At 43.6% G+C, this 15665-nt stretch overlaps 1 protein-coding gene across 3 annotated transcripts in view; it reads left to right on the top strand.

Moving 5' to 3' along the window:
- The window catches only part of CORIN (corin, serine peptidase), a 274799-nt gene that overhangs the window by 114764 nt on the left and 144370 nt on the right, over positions 1 to 15665 (top strand). For all 3 annotated transcript variants that reach the window (XM_090035881.1, XM_090035880.1, XM_090035879.1), the window contains one exon: positions 11360 to 11541. In XM_090035881.1, the coding sequence (XP_089892007.1) occupies positions 11360 to 11541 (182 nt within the window). The remainder of the gene's footprint in view (positions 1 to 11359; positions 11542 to 15665) is intronic.

The following is a 15665-nucleotide window of genomic DNA, read 5'->3' as shown; positions in this document are numbered from 1 at the left end:
TGAGGATGATTCTTCCAGAGTGTGATGGACAGAGGTGGTGTGACTGAAGGTTATAAAAGGGACCAGATCTGAGGCATCTGAGTCTCCTGTGGAATGAATGTATTCCTTATGTGTGGGTGCTGGTGTGTGCAGCATGCAATTTCACCTAGTACATTTGCTGAGAGAGGGGCAGGAGACTGTAACTCCATGGAGGTGAGAGGACCTGGAAGACCAAACTCTTCTTTGCGTGCTTATGGATGTGTGTGCGGGGTGAGGGTCTGGGGGACCGATACCTCTGTAGTGTTAATTGTTGATTGAGTGCTTGCAGTATGCCTGGTGAGTGCCTGGGTTATTGCTGCTGGGACTCAGTGCGTCTGTGTGAGAGGTGCTGCTACAGTGATTGCTGGCAGCAAGCATATGAGAAGCTGTACATGTAATGTATTACACACCTTATAGTGCCCTCTCTGGGATAGCATTGCATTGCTTTGGTTTATATTATTGTTGCTATTGAATAGTGCTGTTGGTATAGTTATTGATATTAGGGTTTGTTGGCTGGTTGTTGTTTACATTGCTGTTGTTTAGATAATATAACTATTGTTACCCCTTTATATCATGTCTGTTGTTTATTGTTAGTTAATTATATTTCACTAACTAGAGCTGGCCTGTCGGCTTACAGTTAGTGAGGGCTGAGTCTCCACCCCTTTCACAGTGGGATCCTTAATTGGGATTAACAACTCCATTTGTATAATTAACAATATCTTCCCCTTCAACACTATAAAGTTCCCTAAATTTGTAGTTATTTAGGGCAAGGCTTTGCTGTAGTGCTCACCCTAGTACCTGAACTGGTTTCTTGTGAAAAGAACAAGAGGAAAGAATACTCTCACGCAGCTATTGAGCATCTGTGGAGCCATTCTAGAGCCTGTGCTGAATTAGACCTCAGTGCTCCTTAGATATCCTCTTTCATGGACAGAGGATATGCTTAATGGCAGCTCCTCTAACTAGGGGTGCACTGATAAAAATGTTTTGGACTGATACCAGTGGCTGATTATTGACCAGCCATATGGACTGATACCAGTTTGACTGCCGATATGTAGCCTGGCAGCTTGGAAAGTAGTGTAAATCTGTTGTGGGGAAGGGACAAAGGGGAGGGATGGGGAAGGGGGTGGCAGATCAAAGCCCCTGCAGTGAGGGAGTGGGGCTGGGGCAGGGACAGCATTGCAAGGCTGGGGAGGGGCAGAGGGTGAGATGGAGCCACAGTGAGATGGAGCCACAGCTGATCCAGGGAGAGGTTCCTGCCACTGCATGCATCCCTAGGGGAGTCATAGAGGGTCTGTGTGCGAGGTGAGGGAGGCTGCTGTTGCAGGCTTGGTGCCAGAAACTGTCAGTCTGTTCCTCTTGGGGAGGGGTAGGCTGCACTCAGGCCAGGTGGGGTGGGGCTGGCAGCAGCAGTGCTGTGAGGGGGGGCTACAGAGGGGCTACAGTCACCCCAAATTCACTGTAGCCTTGCTCCTACCCGCCGCTGCTTCCTGCCCCTCTCCTACCCACCCTGAGTGCAGCTTGGGCCCAGCCCCGCTGCCGGGAAGAGGCTGGTGCAGCCCCCAGCCCTAAGTATGAAGTAGCAGCCCACCTTTGCTCTGGCCACAGATCTGGGGGGGCACATGCCCCCAATGTCTCCTCTGGGGATGCGTGCAGCAGCGAGAGTGGCCCCCCTCTCCTGGCCTCCCACACTTCCTGGATGAGCTGTGGCTTTGTCCTGTTCCCCACCCTGCCCTGGCCTGGCTGTGCATCCCTTTATGAGCCCCAGCCCCACTCCCTCCCTCACCAGGGGGCCTCAATCTGCCCCCCCACACCCTTTCCCTCCCCCATGCTCCTTCCCCCCACAGACTTACTGGCCAGATGCTGCTCTTCAAGCTGCTGGGCTGCATTCCTGGCCATGCATGCATGTGGCATTTATCAGTGACATTATCGGGTATGTCAGCCAAAAAAAGCTGATTGCCAATAATGTCAATTTTCTTTTTATTGGTGCCAATACAATATGGACCAATATATTAGTGTACTTCTGTTTCTAACCAGCCCTCCTCCACCTTCCCTTCACTTGCACCCTACCATTCAGGGATTCCCTGATTTAATTAGGGGCCCCAAATAAACTGTGTGACCGTGCACTTCTTCGTCATCATGTCTCCAATCCAATCTTTCTATATGGTCTGCTCCCAGTATTCTGCACAGGCCACTGCTTCTGGTGTTGGTCTTGTGTGGTACATTGTGATGCTACAGGGCTTCTTAGGAGATGATCCATGGTTTGCTTCTCTTGACAAACACATTGGTCATTTGGGCAGAGGCCCCATGATTTCAAGAGAAAGTTGCATCTGCTGTGACCCCTTCTCAGTCTGTTCAGGCTCTGCCATGTATGCCATTTGTAGTTGGAGATGGATGTGAACTCCTCACTGAGGGTAGTTCTTTTCTGGCTCCATTCAACAGTTTTGTTGCTTAGTTTCTCCCGTTCTTTTTGCAAGAGGGCAGTTCTGGCTGATTCTGGTGATGTGATCAATCTTGCACTGAGAAACTGCACTGCCTCCATTGCCATAAGATCTTTAACTGCTTTACTGGTGAAGGATCTAATGCTGTTCTGAGTGGCTGTGAAGTTGTTTCTACTAGCATGGTGGTAGTGAGGAGGTACAAAGGTTTACTGGTATGTGTCTGTGGTAGACTCTCAGCTTACTCATGATTTCACCACTGTAATGAAATCATGGAATAGTGCAGAATGATCATCTTGAGCCAGGCATTTATATGAACTAAGCCATGCTTCAGAAGATTTTTCAACAGAGACTGCAATTGATTGAAATCAGCTTGTTAAAGGAATGTTTCTTTGTTCCTAGGAATGTAACTATTAGGGGGAAATTTCACATGTGCCCATGACTTAGCATGGACAGGGCTTGGTCCTAAGTTAGTAACAGTTTCTGCATAAGCATTAAAGGCTATATCATATTTCTGCCATTGGTTTATATTTTCATTTTATTCTTTTGGAAACTGCCTACTCTCAACTGGGATACATGGCACCTGCTTTTAATCCTAGAAAGACCTGAGATCATACTCTAATGGAGAGAGATTTTACATGTGATCAGACCAGAGGTCAACCTGGTCTAGCTCCCTGCCTTTGATGTTGGCCAATATCAGCAGCAGGTGTAAGAAAACTTGAAAAAAAGCAGCCACGTACCTATAGGAGTTTTTTATAAATCTGATTAGTTAGAAGTTACTATCAACAAAGAAATGCAGCATCACCTCAAATGTGCAAATGCACCCTCCAGATGCCTGAGGGAACAGATGTTCCAAGATTGTGATGTCAGATCTAAAACCAAGCTCATCATTTATCAAGCAGTTGTGACCCCCACTTTACTGTATGGAGCTGAAATGTGAACAATTTAGAGGAGACACCTCAAGTCACTAGAGAAAAACCATCAACATTACTTAGGAAAGATCCTTCTAATCCAGTGGGGAGGCAGATGCACCAATGTTAGTGTCCTTTTACACGCAAACACCACAAGCACTGGGGCAATTATAGTCCACCATCAACCCCATTGGGTTGGCCACATCATCCAGATATCCAACTCCAGACTCTTGAAGCAAGTTTTATTTTCCCTGCTCAGTCAAGGCATACACTCAGGAGGAGGGAAGAGAAAGCACTTCAAGGAGGTCTTCAAGGCCAACTTTGAAAAATGAAGCATTAACAACAACTTGTGAGAGACTATTGCCCAGGACCATCCCAAATGGAGGAAGAGTCTTCTGTACTTTGAAACCTTAGACAACAACAGGATATGGAAAAACAGGAGCAGAAGAAACAGCATGTTGCAGACTGAATCAAGAAGTTGGAGTCTCCCACCCTGCACCCAAACACGTGTCTGAGTCGCAACAGAGTCTGTTGATCTTGGATCAGCCTCATCAGCTATCTTTGGACCCAAAGATAAGACATTCATGGAAGACAGTCATCCTTGACTGTGAGGTATTGCCAAAGAAAGAGGAGGAAGCTGATGTTTTAGTCCCGAGTGAAAAGTAATAGGTAGCATGCAATAGGGCTTGAAACTGAAAACAAGTAAGTTGATGTTTGGTGTGATAGCAAAAGGGAGGGGTCATATCGTCAAAGTAATGGCTAGGAAAATGACTTTTGCAGCAAATTTCTTAAATTAATTGATTTAATATTTGACTTATATTAAGGTCTATGCTTACTATGACTAGTCTAAAAAGGAATTGGCAGCAAACATCCTAATTGAAGATTAAAGTTTTAAACAAATCAGGGCACTAGAATGAGAAAATCCTGGTTAAGCATCTTGATGTAATAAGCTGGGTTTTGACAACTATAGCCTCTTTTTTACATACAGAGAATATATTTTCTTCTTTTCACTTGTTCAATTTAGTTTAGTTCAATTACCAGTTCATTTAGAATTGAGGAGCTGATTGGGAGCTGAAAAAGTGTTAGAGCTTATTTTTCTTTCCCAATTAAGAAGAAAAACTAGGAATTAGCCACTGAGATTTACTAAAAATTTGAAGAACATAGAATCATAAACCAGCAGTTCAATTCACCAACTATAAATAATGCTTCCTTTAGTAAAGCATTTTGTTTTAAATGCAGGACCTGTTATGATATGTTTGTATGTATCAGCACTTTTAATATTATCTAGCTAACATAAAGCAGTTTACAAAGCTGATTTTCTGTGTTTAATTGAATTGCATTTGCTATGCAAAAGCAGTTTGACACAAATAACAAATATAAGCATTAAGCATCTAGTACATTAGAAATTGTTTACATTTTCTATTTCTTACAAAATAGATTTTTAAGTCAAGAATCTAAATATATAAGCTATATAATTGCTTAAATGTGTGCATAGTGTTAGCCCCTGCATAGGAAAAAGAAACACCTCATTTATTGTATGCAGTTACAAATGAGCATTCCTTTATGGTTGCTGTAGTGGGTTAATTTAAAACAAAATGATTTAATTTGCTGACTTTGTGATCCTTAAATTATCAAACAGAATTTCTTCATTTAATTAATGTATTCATAATGATCTTTTGCATCTGTACATTTAACTATTTTCCTAGAGAAAAGTTAATTCTACTTGTTTGGTAAAAGTTATTAACACATTGATTTGCAGCTACACATAGCCTTTCCATTGCATTCAATATTTCTTTTACTAAACAGGACAGTATGTTTTATTTATATATCAGAAAATGATGAGATGCATTTTTTTCTTTTCTAGACAATTAATTTTTTTTCTTGTGACGTGTATCGAGCTATTTTGGATGGAAACTGGAATTGACTTAAATTTATTATTTATTTGATGTATATGCTGCGCTTCCCAATACCAGCTCATAGTGTTTTACAATAAGAGGGAAGCATAACTTATAAAACAGGAGAATGAACAAAGCAATTTAGAAGGTAACTAGAATACTAGCATAAAACAGAACCCCAGTAAACAATCCCAGCCTTGCTTTGTTTGCTAAACACCTGTCAAAATAGGAACATCTTATAGCACTTCTAAAAGATGCCTAGGCTCATCCTTTGGCAGGCCCCAAGGGAAAGAATTCCAGAGCTGAGGAGGAACTTCTGTGACCAACCTCCAATATACTTTCATTAAGTGGACTTGGTGCATTGATGGTACTTGCAGGAGGTTGCTCTTCACTGAACTTTGGGATTATGGTGAGGTGTAAGAGAGATGGCTCTTCCTTAGGCACGTAAGGCTCAGATTTTTTAGGGCCTTATACGTTAATAGAAGCACCTTGAATTTCAACCAGAAAGCTATTGGGAGCCAGTTCAGACTCTGGAGCGCTGAAATTATGTAGTCTTGGTGACTCATGCTTGTTATAAGGTAGGCTGCTGTGTTCTGCATTGGCTGCAGCTTCTGAATGGTCTTCTAGGGTAGTGTTGCACAAAACACATTGCAATAGTTTAGCTTTGAAGCCATGAAGGTATGGATGATGGTGGGTAGATGTAAATATGAATGCAAGGTTGTGGCAAGCCCCCACCAGACTTGCCTAATACCCACAGCACAGGTGGATGGGCCACATGCAGCACAGCTGCTGCCATGCAGGCAAATGAACAAGGCCTGGATTGTGGCATAGCACAGCGGTCATGCCATAAAAGACTGCCCATGAGCCAGGGCCAGTATGGAAGACACCGGGCACCCAAGCTGGGAACGGACACTTCCTGTGACAACAGAGGCTTGCTGCCACTACTGCTGCCATTATCATGGATGCTGCTGCTGCTGCCAGCACGGACACCTGTGCTGCCACCACCGCAGCCTTCGTCACCAACACAGACACTGTTGCTGTGGCCATTGCCATGGATGCCACGACAGGCCTGTAAGTTGGGGGAGCTGGCCAAGGCAAGCTGCTGACTGGGTACTGCCCCAGTCCGACATGAAGAATCCAGACCAGGTGGCTCTCACCCAGCCAAAGCTCACTTGGGCGCAGACTGGCCCTTGCAGGGAAGAGCAAACTGAGGCTCATTGGGGAAAGACCTTGCTGTGGGTACATTGCAGCACCCCAGTACCCCCATATTTAGAGCCCGCACAAGAAGTGCACTAGCAGAGAGCTTCTGAGAAGGAGGGGTGCCAAAGAAGGGAGAAGAAGGAAGGGAGCTGGAAAACCCCCCAAAACTCTGACCTTCAGGAGGGAACACCTCAGTGAGGGGCAACGGAGCTCTGCCCCACCCTAGCTGAGGGACCTTTAGTTATTCTTTTTTGTTTGCTTTAGCCTTTTCATTTCAACTACAGTACTGCATGGCCAGAGGTCGTGGGAAGGACCTTGTGCAGCTGCACCCCAGCTGACCATGACAAATGCTCAGAGGCAGCCTGTGATCTATCAGAACACCTGAGAGGAAAGAGGTGAGGTGTAGGGGAGGTGGAGCCCCATAGAAGATGCCAGAGGGGAGCCTGAGCCTGCAGGAAGACCTTTTATCATCAAGGGAACCAAGTACATGTCCCATAAGTCATAGCTGGTGACTCAGCTTTGGACAATCCAGCTCCCATGTGGTAGCATGGAGGTCTTCCACAAAGGGCAACAGCTGTCTCAGCAGATGGATTTGGTGTTAGTGATGAGGTGCATCTTTCACCATCTGAAGATTTAGTAGTAGCAGAGGATCCAGGAGTACTCCAAGCCTGTGAATCTGAGTGAAAACAGGAAGCTGAGCTCCATCAGCATATTTCAATTCCCCCACCCTGACCACCATCACCTTTCTTACCTGGATTTGGCTTTAATTGGTTCATCCACATCTATTCCCAAACTGCAGCCAGGCACTGGGAAAGAAGTGAGACTATGGACCTTGGGACAGATGTAATAGAGGCAGAGCTGGGTGTCATCAGCATACTGATGGTACCTCACTCCAAATCTCCACACAGTCTCATCCAGCAACCTCATGTACACATTGAACAGGAGCAGCAACAAGGTGGAAACCTGTGGAACCCCACAGGAATGGTTGTGAGGGAGTGGCAAGCACCTGGCTATCACCACCTTCTGGGATCTCACCTCTAGGAAAGAGTGGAACCAATTTAGAGCAGGCCCACAAAAGCTCACCATGTCACATGAAGTACACTGAAGCAGCATCTTTTTTGAATAATGTTTCCCTAAATTTGCTGTTTACATAAGAAAAAAATGTTTAGTAAAACAGGGTGAAATGCGAAGTAGACATACTTCATTTAACAGAGGAAGTATTAACTCTAGTTAATTGACGTGATTGTTTCTGCTCATGATACTAGATTTCATACTCTCCCACTGCATTTTTATTCATAAATTAGAAAAGGAAAGCAAGCTTTCCTGTTTTTTCCTGTTCCCAGTTGATTTCTCAACTATGAATGAACTGGTTCAAATGAAGAAAATACTCTCTCCACTCTTGGGGGAGAGGCTATCACCATCAAAAGTTGTCCTAGGACTTCAGCCAACCCTTAGTCCATGTGCTTAGCCAGTGACTTCCACCAGTTCAGTGATTTTAGTGTGTCTAAAACTTCAGTGTCAAACATGTATTGCTTGAATGGGTCACCCCTAGCCTGGAAATATATAATGGTTGGTGTGGTGTGAGAGATGGATAATTATTAGACACCCACATCAGAACAGCATCTTCCTCTTCAGCAGTATGGCATTTAATTTAATACCTTGTGTTGAAAATTAGCCATTAGAAAATGAGGTGATGGCTAAGAGCTTTATCCGTCTATATCTTTTGGTGTTGGATATTTCTGCATTGTTTTTTGGACTTCTTTCCAGATGTCAGTAACATCAACAGCTTTTTGCAATTTATCCAAAGCAATGGAATTAGGTTTCAGCATATTCAGTATATCTTACTCTTTTTAGTCTACTGTTGATGCCTTTGGCTGAAATATTTCCATTATTTTGGTATGATTTGCTTCACAAATTGCCATCAGAATAAGATAACTTTTAATACATGGGTCAAAACAGTCAACTAAGTACCTCTTGGGAAAAGAGTTGGTTATGATTTTTTTTCTTCCTTCTTCAGTAAATATGATCAAAGGGAATAATTTCAACAATTTATTCTTTATTAAAAAACTCTGGTTGAAAGATGCATCAACTGACACTGGAACTATATGTTTATACATTTCAGGTTTACTTTATTAGCCTGTTATTGATTTTTACCCCAACCCCAACACGCAATTTTGCTACATTTGCAGGATTGTCAATGACCAAACTGCAAGTGACACTTTTCCTACTCTTTTTAAATATTGTAAATTTCCCAGTGTGTCAGGTAGACAGCCCTACCTTCTGTTTTTGTTCACAGTGTCCATTATTCCATCCATCAAAAGTAGGACTAACACTTTTTCCCCTTCAGGTTCTGCATGTGTTCAATTTTCGGTTCATACTCAGCATCTAGCAACCTTACACCAGTGTCTGCTTGGGGGGTGGGGAGAAGGAGGCAGGGGGAAAGTGTGTGGCATGTAGTCTGGGTTTAATAAGGAAATTAAATGTTTATTTTAAACAATTAATTGCAGGTTATGAACAAAGTGATCTTTTTCACCTATGGGATCTTGCTGGTATTTGGTCTTGATTAGAGAGTCAGTGATGCATTATTGTTGTTATTGTAATTGATGATGATAATCAATATTTTAATAAGTTGAACTATTTTGATCCACATCACTAGCACTGTAAATACTACAGGTCATACAATAAATTAAGTTTGTAAGAAGTACAGAGAATGGTCATTTATAATCTCTAATTTCTAATCTGGATCTGGTTTTATTGTGTAAATTGTGCATGACATATGAACCAGGATTTACTTTTAGGTCTGTTAAGTGATTAAAAAATTTGATTGCAAATTGTTGTGTGATTTAAAAAAAATATTCACAATTAATCATAATTTTAATTGCACAGCTTAAAAACTGAAATTATGTGCAGAAAAACTCAAAATTATGCAAAATTATGCAGGTTCTTTGTATAGTTGTGGGTGGGTATAAGCTTTGTGCGTGTGGGAATTTGTCAAGGTGTGGGGGGCTGTGGGTATGTGTGTGAGGCTCATAGACTAGGGAGGGGTGGTCTCTGCATGCCCTGGGAGGATGCAGGGTACCTTGGGTCAGGAGTGAAGGCAGAAGCAGGGCTGGGGGAGCTGTGGCTTGGGAGTGAGTGGCAGGGGCAGGGCATGGGCATACTACCTTCCCCACCCTCCAATTATATTACCACCCCACCCCATACACGCACATAGGTGTCTTCTTTTTTGAAACTAGAAATATGGTACAGGAATGCAGTCTGGCAGTGTGTAATGCAGCACCCAGCAGGTAAGTCTGTGGAGGGGAAGGAGCAGGGGGAGAACAAAGAGATAAGGGGGGCCAAATTGAGTCCCCCACAGTGAGAGAGGGAGTGGGGCAAGGGCAGAGGCTAGGGTGAGTGAGGCCACAGAGCCAGGGTGGGTCATGGGATGGAGCAGTGGGTGGCTTGTCCAGGGGTGTGTGGGGGGTGTGCACCTGCATCACTGTGCGCCCCCCTGGGGGAGGCATGGGGGGCATGTGCCCCCCAGATTTGTGCATGCAGCAGAGGTGGCTTCCTGCTGCAGGCTGGGGCTCTCCGTCTTGCTGCCTTTGCCGTGGGAGCTGCACATTGGTCGTACCATGCATCCCCTGCCCACCCAGTGACAGGAGGTACAACATGGTATTGTGTGGCTCCTGGGGCAAGGGCAGCAGGTTGTAGAGCGCCAGCCTGAGTCCAACCCATGCACAGATCTGGGGGGTACATGCCTCCCATGCCTCCCTGGGGACGTGCACAGTAGTGGGGAAACCACACACCCCCTGCACTCCATCCCACAACCTGCCCTCACCCCAGCGCCCCATTGACCCCATCCCCTCCACCTGCTCCTGCCCCACTCCCTCCCTCACCCTGAGGGCCTTGATCTGCCCCCACCCCTTCCCTCTCCCCATGCCCCTTTGTCTCCATAGACTTACCTGCTGGGCATTGTTATACATGCTGCTGGGCTGCGTTCCTGGTTGTATGCAGGCTGCAGCTGCTCATGTCCCTGAGTCTGTGTGCGTCCCCTTCATCCCCCTGCCCTGCCTTCCTGCTGCAGCAGCTCGGAGTCTGCACCCAGGCTGCCCTGCAGTCCTCTGCCCCCCTGGGTGGCTTGGAGGTGATGGTGACAGCGGCGGAGCAGAGCCTGGGCATGGACTTCAAAACTACATGCATGAGTAACATGTTAAAAAATTACTGCAAGAACCAATTAACCATTTTTTAAACTTTCCTCGGCACTTTTTTATCAATGAGCTATAGATGTTGTTACTTCACTAATCACCTCCTTTTCTGGATCATTAATAAATATAATGATAGATATTTTCTGTTTATTTTACAATTCCTACTAGGCCATTATTTTATTATTTTAAATTTTTTCTTTCTGTGATTTGCATATTAAATGTTTAAAGGATGGAAGCCAAATGACAATAGTTCTATACATATATACATTTAACATAAAATAGGGATACATATTTATATTTATATTCATCTGTATACCTATTGTGAGAGAAAGAAAGACTGGTGCACCTTCTTTAAACTGTTTATTTAATAGGTAATTTCTAAAGCCAAGTTAAAAGACTATTTAACTTCATGGCCTCATTCCTCATATTTATCATATTTTAGCTATTCAGCACGGACAAGATTGAATTTAGTTAGAAACTCCTTGAACTTGGATTTAAATGGAGTTTCAAAGCCTGGGTAAATAGGCCCTTCAATAAATAATTAAAACTATAGATAACTTGCCTTTTATCCTGTACTGCCATGTTGAATATGACCTTATTATAAATGTTTGTTTATTTTTAATTTAAAAAAGGAAAAAAGTAGAAATTTATTTCATACCCTGATAAAAAAATAATTCTTGGTGTCTTTGTTCTTTCCTTCTTTCCTCTAGTCGAGGACTCCTGCCCTGCAGATCATTTTGTGAGGCAGCAAAAGAAGGTTGTGAACCAGTCTTGGGGATGGTGAATGCTTCTTGGCCAGAATTCCTCAAATGCTCCCAGTTCCAAAACAAAACTGAAAATGACAACACTACGAGGGTCTGCTTCTCACCGCAGCAAGAGAAAGGAAAGCAATGTATGTGTCCCTATTTAACCACCGGACTGTTTTAGATTTTGTGTAATATTTTTTTATTTTGTAGGCTAAATTTATCCAAGATATCCCTGGAGTGAACTTACACATATTGGCTGGACTGGACTAAGACCTACTACTAATGCTGGTTGATACTTTCCATTATCAGAAATTTTATTTATAAGGAAAATTATTACTAACTTTTTAAATTTTTGGATTGAAGCTTTCCATGCCAGATGCCACCTAAACCTGAATATATATGAGGATAAGCAAAGATACTTGCCTCATTTAAAAAGAAGCTGTTTGATCTTTACTTTGAAAAGATCTAATGGCCCCAGGCTTTTGAGCAGGAACTTGAGATTGACCAAGGGAATGTGAAAATGTACCTAAATTTGGCTAGATAATAAACCTTTGAAAAATTGCAAGTCATGTGCTCAGTAGAGACGTCTTGAAGTTGAACAGATAAAATTGCTTAAGTTCTGTGTGCACTGATCATGTTCCATCTCTTCATAGCTCCTAGATGTGATGGGAGTAAACATGCTTTGCCAGATCTCAGAATTAAGAATAAGGACCCTGCCTCTCCTGTGTTCTTGACCTACTACCTGGCAGGTGTTCAGACAGCGCAGCGCAGTGTTTTAGTTGAATGTTGAGGGACTGAGAACTGTCCAATCAAGAGCCTGGACTAGGAGACAGAGTGGGAGGAGAATAGGGGAGATGGGAAACTAGACTGATGAGGCAAGGAAGCTTGGACTAGGAGCTAGTCTCAGGGGAGATGGGGCATTCAGAGATAGATCTGACAAGCACCTGAGATGCAAGGAAAGAATTGGGATTGGAACAGCAAAGAGACTGAAATAAGCAGCCAGGGAGAAGGAGGAGGTGGAGGAAGGGAGACGGTGTGGAGGCTAAAAATGGGAACTGAAGCAGGGAATGATTGGAGGCTGGTGGGTGACAGGAATGGCTGGATAAGGACATGAGAAGAGGGTAGTTTGAGGAGGGAAACACAGAGAGGAAGATATTAGTATTTAGAAAGGGATTCCAGAAGGAAGGACAAGGAGACCAAGACTCTCTCGTAGAACCAGATCCACTGCACAGGAGGCTCCCAGCAGGTGGATGAGCCCTGTGCCCAGGGCTTGGGCAGATAGATGCCATGGCAGGTAGGGGTGCCCAGCAGCACCCAGCAGCCTACACATGGGGCAAACCCACCATGCCTGCAAGGGGATGCCACCTGGCTGGGGTGGGATGTAGAGCTCGGGGGCTTCTGACTCCAGACTCAGCCCCCTTGCCTGCTGGGCACAGTGCATGGAGGGTGGAGCCGCCCCCGGTATAAGGGCCTGGCCATAGGAGCTCTCATAAACAGCTGCCACAGCTGCAGTGGCTTGCTTGGGCACTGGCCTTGCCCACCTGCAGCTTCCTTCAGGGGCCTGGGCCAGGGCAGGTGCTGTGCAGGGTCACTGTGCTGCAGGCTCCCAGCTGGCTTGGCCCTGAGCACCACCTGTGATGGCTGATCCCAGAGCCTGGGGGGCTCCTACTGCAACTGGGGGTGGGGGGGAGGGGAGCAGCTTTGCCCTGCTTGCAATGTTCCCAGCATGCACAGAGGATAAGCTGGGAGCCCCCCAAGCCCAGCATCCCACCATGGCCAGGCAGCATTCCCTCATGGGCAGGGCTGCTGCGCCCCATCCCCACAGAGCTCCCTATACAACTTTAATTGTTTCCCTTTATGTAATTTTTTCACAGGACCCTTATTTCATTCTTCTGCAGTAGATAGATATGTGGTGGGAATGAATCAAGGTTATGCAGTAAAGGAGAATATTTTCTGTAGGGTCCTTTTTCTTGTGTTGCAAATGTTGGAATGTGTGGGATGACTGAGACCAGAGAGTAGCAGAAAAGAAAAGGATGGTCTCCTGGTCAAGGCAGTTGAATGCTGCCCTGGAGAACTGGTATTCTTATATGATGCTGGGCAGATGCCTTAACTTATACTTTTATAACATGGTCACTTTTTGGTTGTTTCATATTTTCTGCATGTCCAGCTTGAGAGAGTAGGGCTTTATTTGCTGAAAGGTGGAGCACTCACTTCAGATACAACTGAAGTCAATGGGAGCTGTGTTTTGAACATATCATGTGTTGTTTGAGTATCTGAAACGTGACTCCCAAAATTAGTAGATTCATTTGAACTTAATCTCTCTGTTCCTTCTATTCCTCTGTGTAAAATTGAAATAATGCTACCTCCTTATCTCAGAGGCACTGCCAAGACAAATTCATCAAATTTTATGAAGTACTCAGATATTACTGTGAAGAATGCCATAGAAATGAGGAATTTTACAATTCTGTCTTCAGGTCAGGGTTTGAACAATGTGTAGTTAGTATACAAGACATAGGGCCACCACCACCCACTAAAAATATGGAAAAAGAAACTAGCACAGAGCAGCTCATTAACCAAGCAGTTTATTTCTCATATTGAATGAGGGTGAGGCTCTGCTGGAAAATGTATGCGATTATACCAGTACTTTTAGCATAATTGATTTAATGTGCAAGGCACAGAAAGGCCAGAGGTCAACACAAAAATAAGTTTGCCTGACTTTTAGACAAATATGTTTAGTAGAAACATTTAAAAAGCTCTAAATCTTGTGAAGCTGATCTGTTAGCTGATCTACCCAACAGAGTTTGCTGGTTACTTTCATGTTTCTGAATCCCATAGACTGATGTGATGGATTTAATATGCCCTTGGGGTCTGACCCTGAGCCTATTGAAGGCAATTGTAAAGATCTCAGAGATTTCAGTCATGCAGATTCAGCTCATGTAAAGCTAGAGAAAGGTCTGATACAATAGTGCCTAATGCTCTATGTTCCATAATTTGCAAGGCATCTGCCTGATTGTTAGATTAGCAGGAAATGTGGATCAGATGGTAAATTATGTAGTGGAAGCTCATTGTTCATCAGCTAGGGAAAACATCTGGTATGAGCTACTGCTTCTACCTGGGCAAACTGCAGTGCTCTTTGTTTATCATTAACAACTCTAAGATGCTATTTAAGACTAAGATAAACTTGCTTGGGCATATGCTTATGTTCATTTAAACAGCTTTTGTATGGAGAGTCTGATGAATGTTTAGGGCCTACACGACACTGAATGTTCTTTATGTTCTTGCCCCTTTTAAAAATAAATAATTAACTAAAGATTGTAGGGGGGTTAGTGAGCTGTAATCGCTTTAATGGCCCAGAAAGTGTAGGAGAGGTGAGGGTTTTTTATGATAACTTTTATTAAACCAACTGCATAGCTGGGAAAGGTGTTAGACAAGATTTTGGGCATATACTACCTTACCTTAGCTCTCCAGTTCACATCTAACCACTAAGGTAGCATATGCCCAAAAGTTTGTCTAACACTTCTCCCAGCTATTCAGTTGGTTCAATAAAAGATACCTAAACTAAAGACTGAAGTTTATTGAGTTGTTGTGGTTAGGAGGAGAAATTTATATTGGAGTCAGGTATTTCTTTGAAGCAATTGTGTTTCTAAAGAAAGCATAAGGTTCTGTTTCCTTAAACAAGGAAGAATCAAACATCTGTAGGCACTTTTGTTTGTTCGCTGCTCCAAGCCTCTTTCAGACCTAAAAGCCCTCTGTGGGCTTTTTTCAGGGTCACATGCTTAGTACATCTGTGCCTGTGTCCTCGGCTTTCAGCTGCTTATTTTCTCCATTCCTTCCTTCAGTATTTACAGAAAGAGGTCTCTAGAGTTTCCCAGTCAGATTCTCCCTACACCCACATGTATCTTGCTGGCATCTTTGTTTTTGGTGATGACATTCATGTTATTTGGAGGGGCTTAACTATTTTTTATGTTAAGCAGTATTGGAAGGTGGCTGTTAGCCTTATCAGTTTCAGTGAGAGAGAATCTAGCCCCTAAAAAGTTTTTTTTCATTTGTTTTCTGGATGATGGTGTCTGAATATTGTATATCCTCTATATTTTTATTACTTAATAATGGTGATCCCCAGATTTTACTCTGGAGCCTCTTACTGCTTTTCAGTGCTCTCTTATGGTACATAAATGCAATTAGCTTGGTCTGCCTGAAACCCAGATCACTTTTTGCAGGTCCCTGCAGTTACCAATTTCCTTGATTTATGCCTATAATAATGAGAAATACC

This window comes from Crocodylus siamensis, chromosome 2, assembly GCF_052110815.1.
Source record: "Crocodylus siamensis isolate JL-2025a chromosome 2, ASM5211081v1, whole genome shotgun sequence".
NCBI classification, from domain to species: Eukaryota; Metazoa; Chordata; order Crocodylia; family Crocodylidae; genus Crocodylus; species Crocodylus siamensis.
The sequence above is the reverse complement of the archived record's forward strand: the minus strand, read 5'-3'. Positions and strand labels throughout refer to the sequence as shown.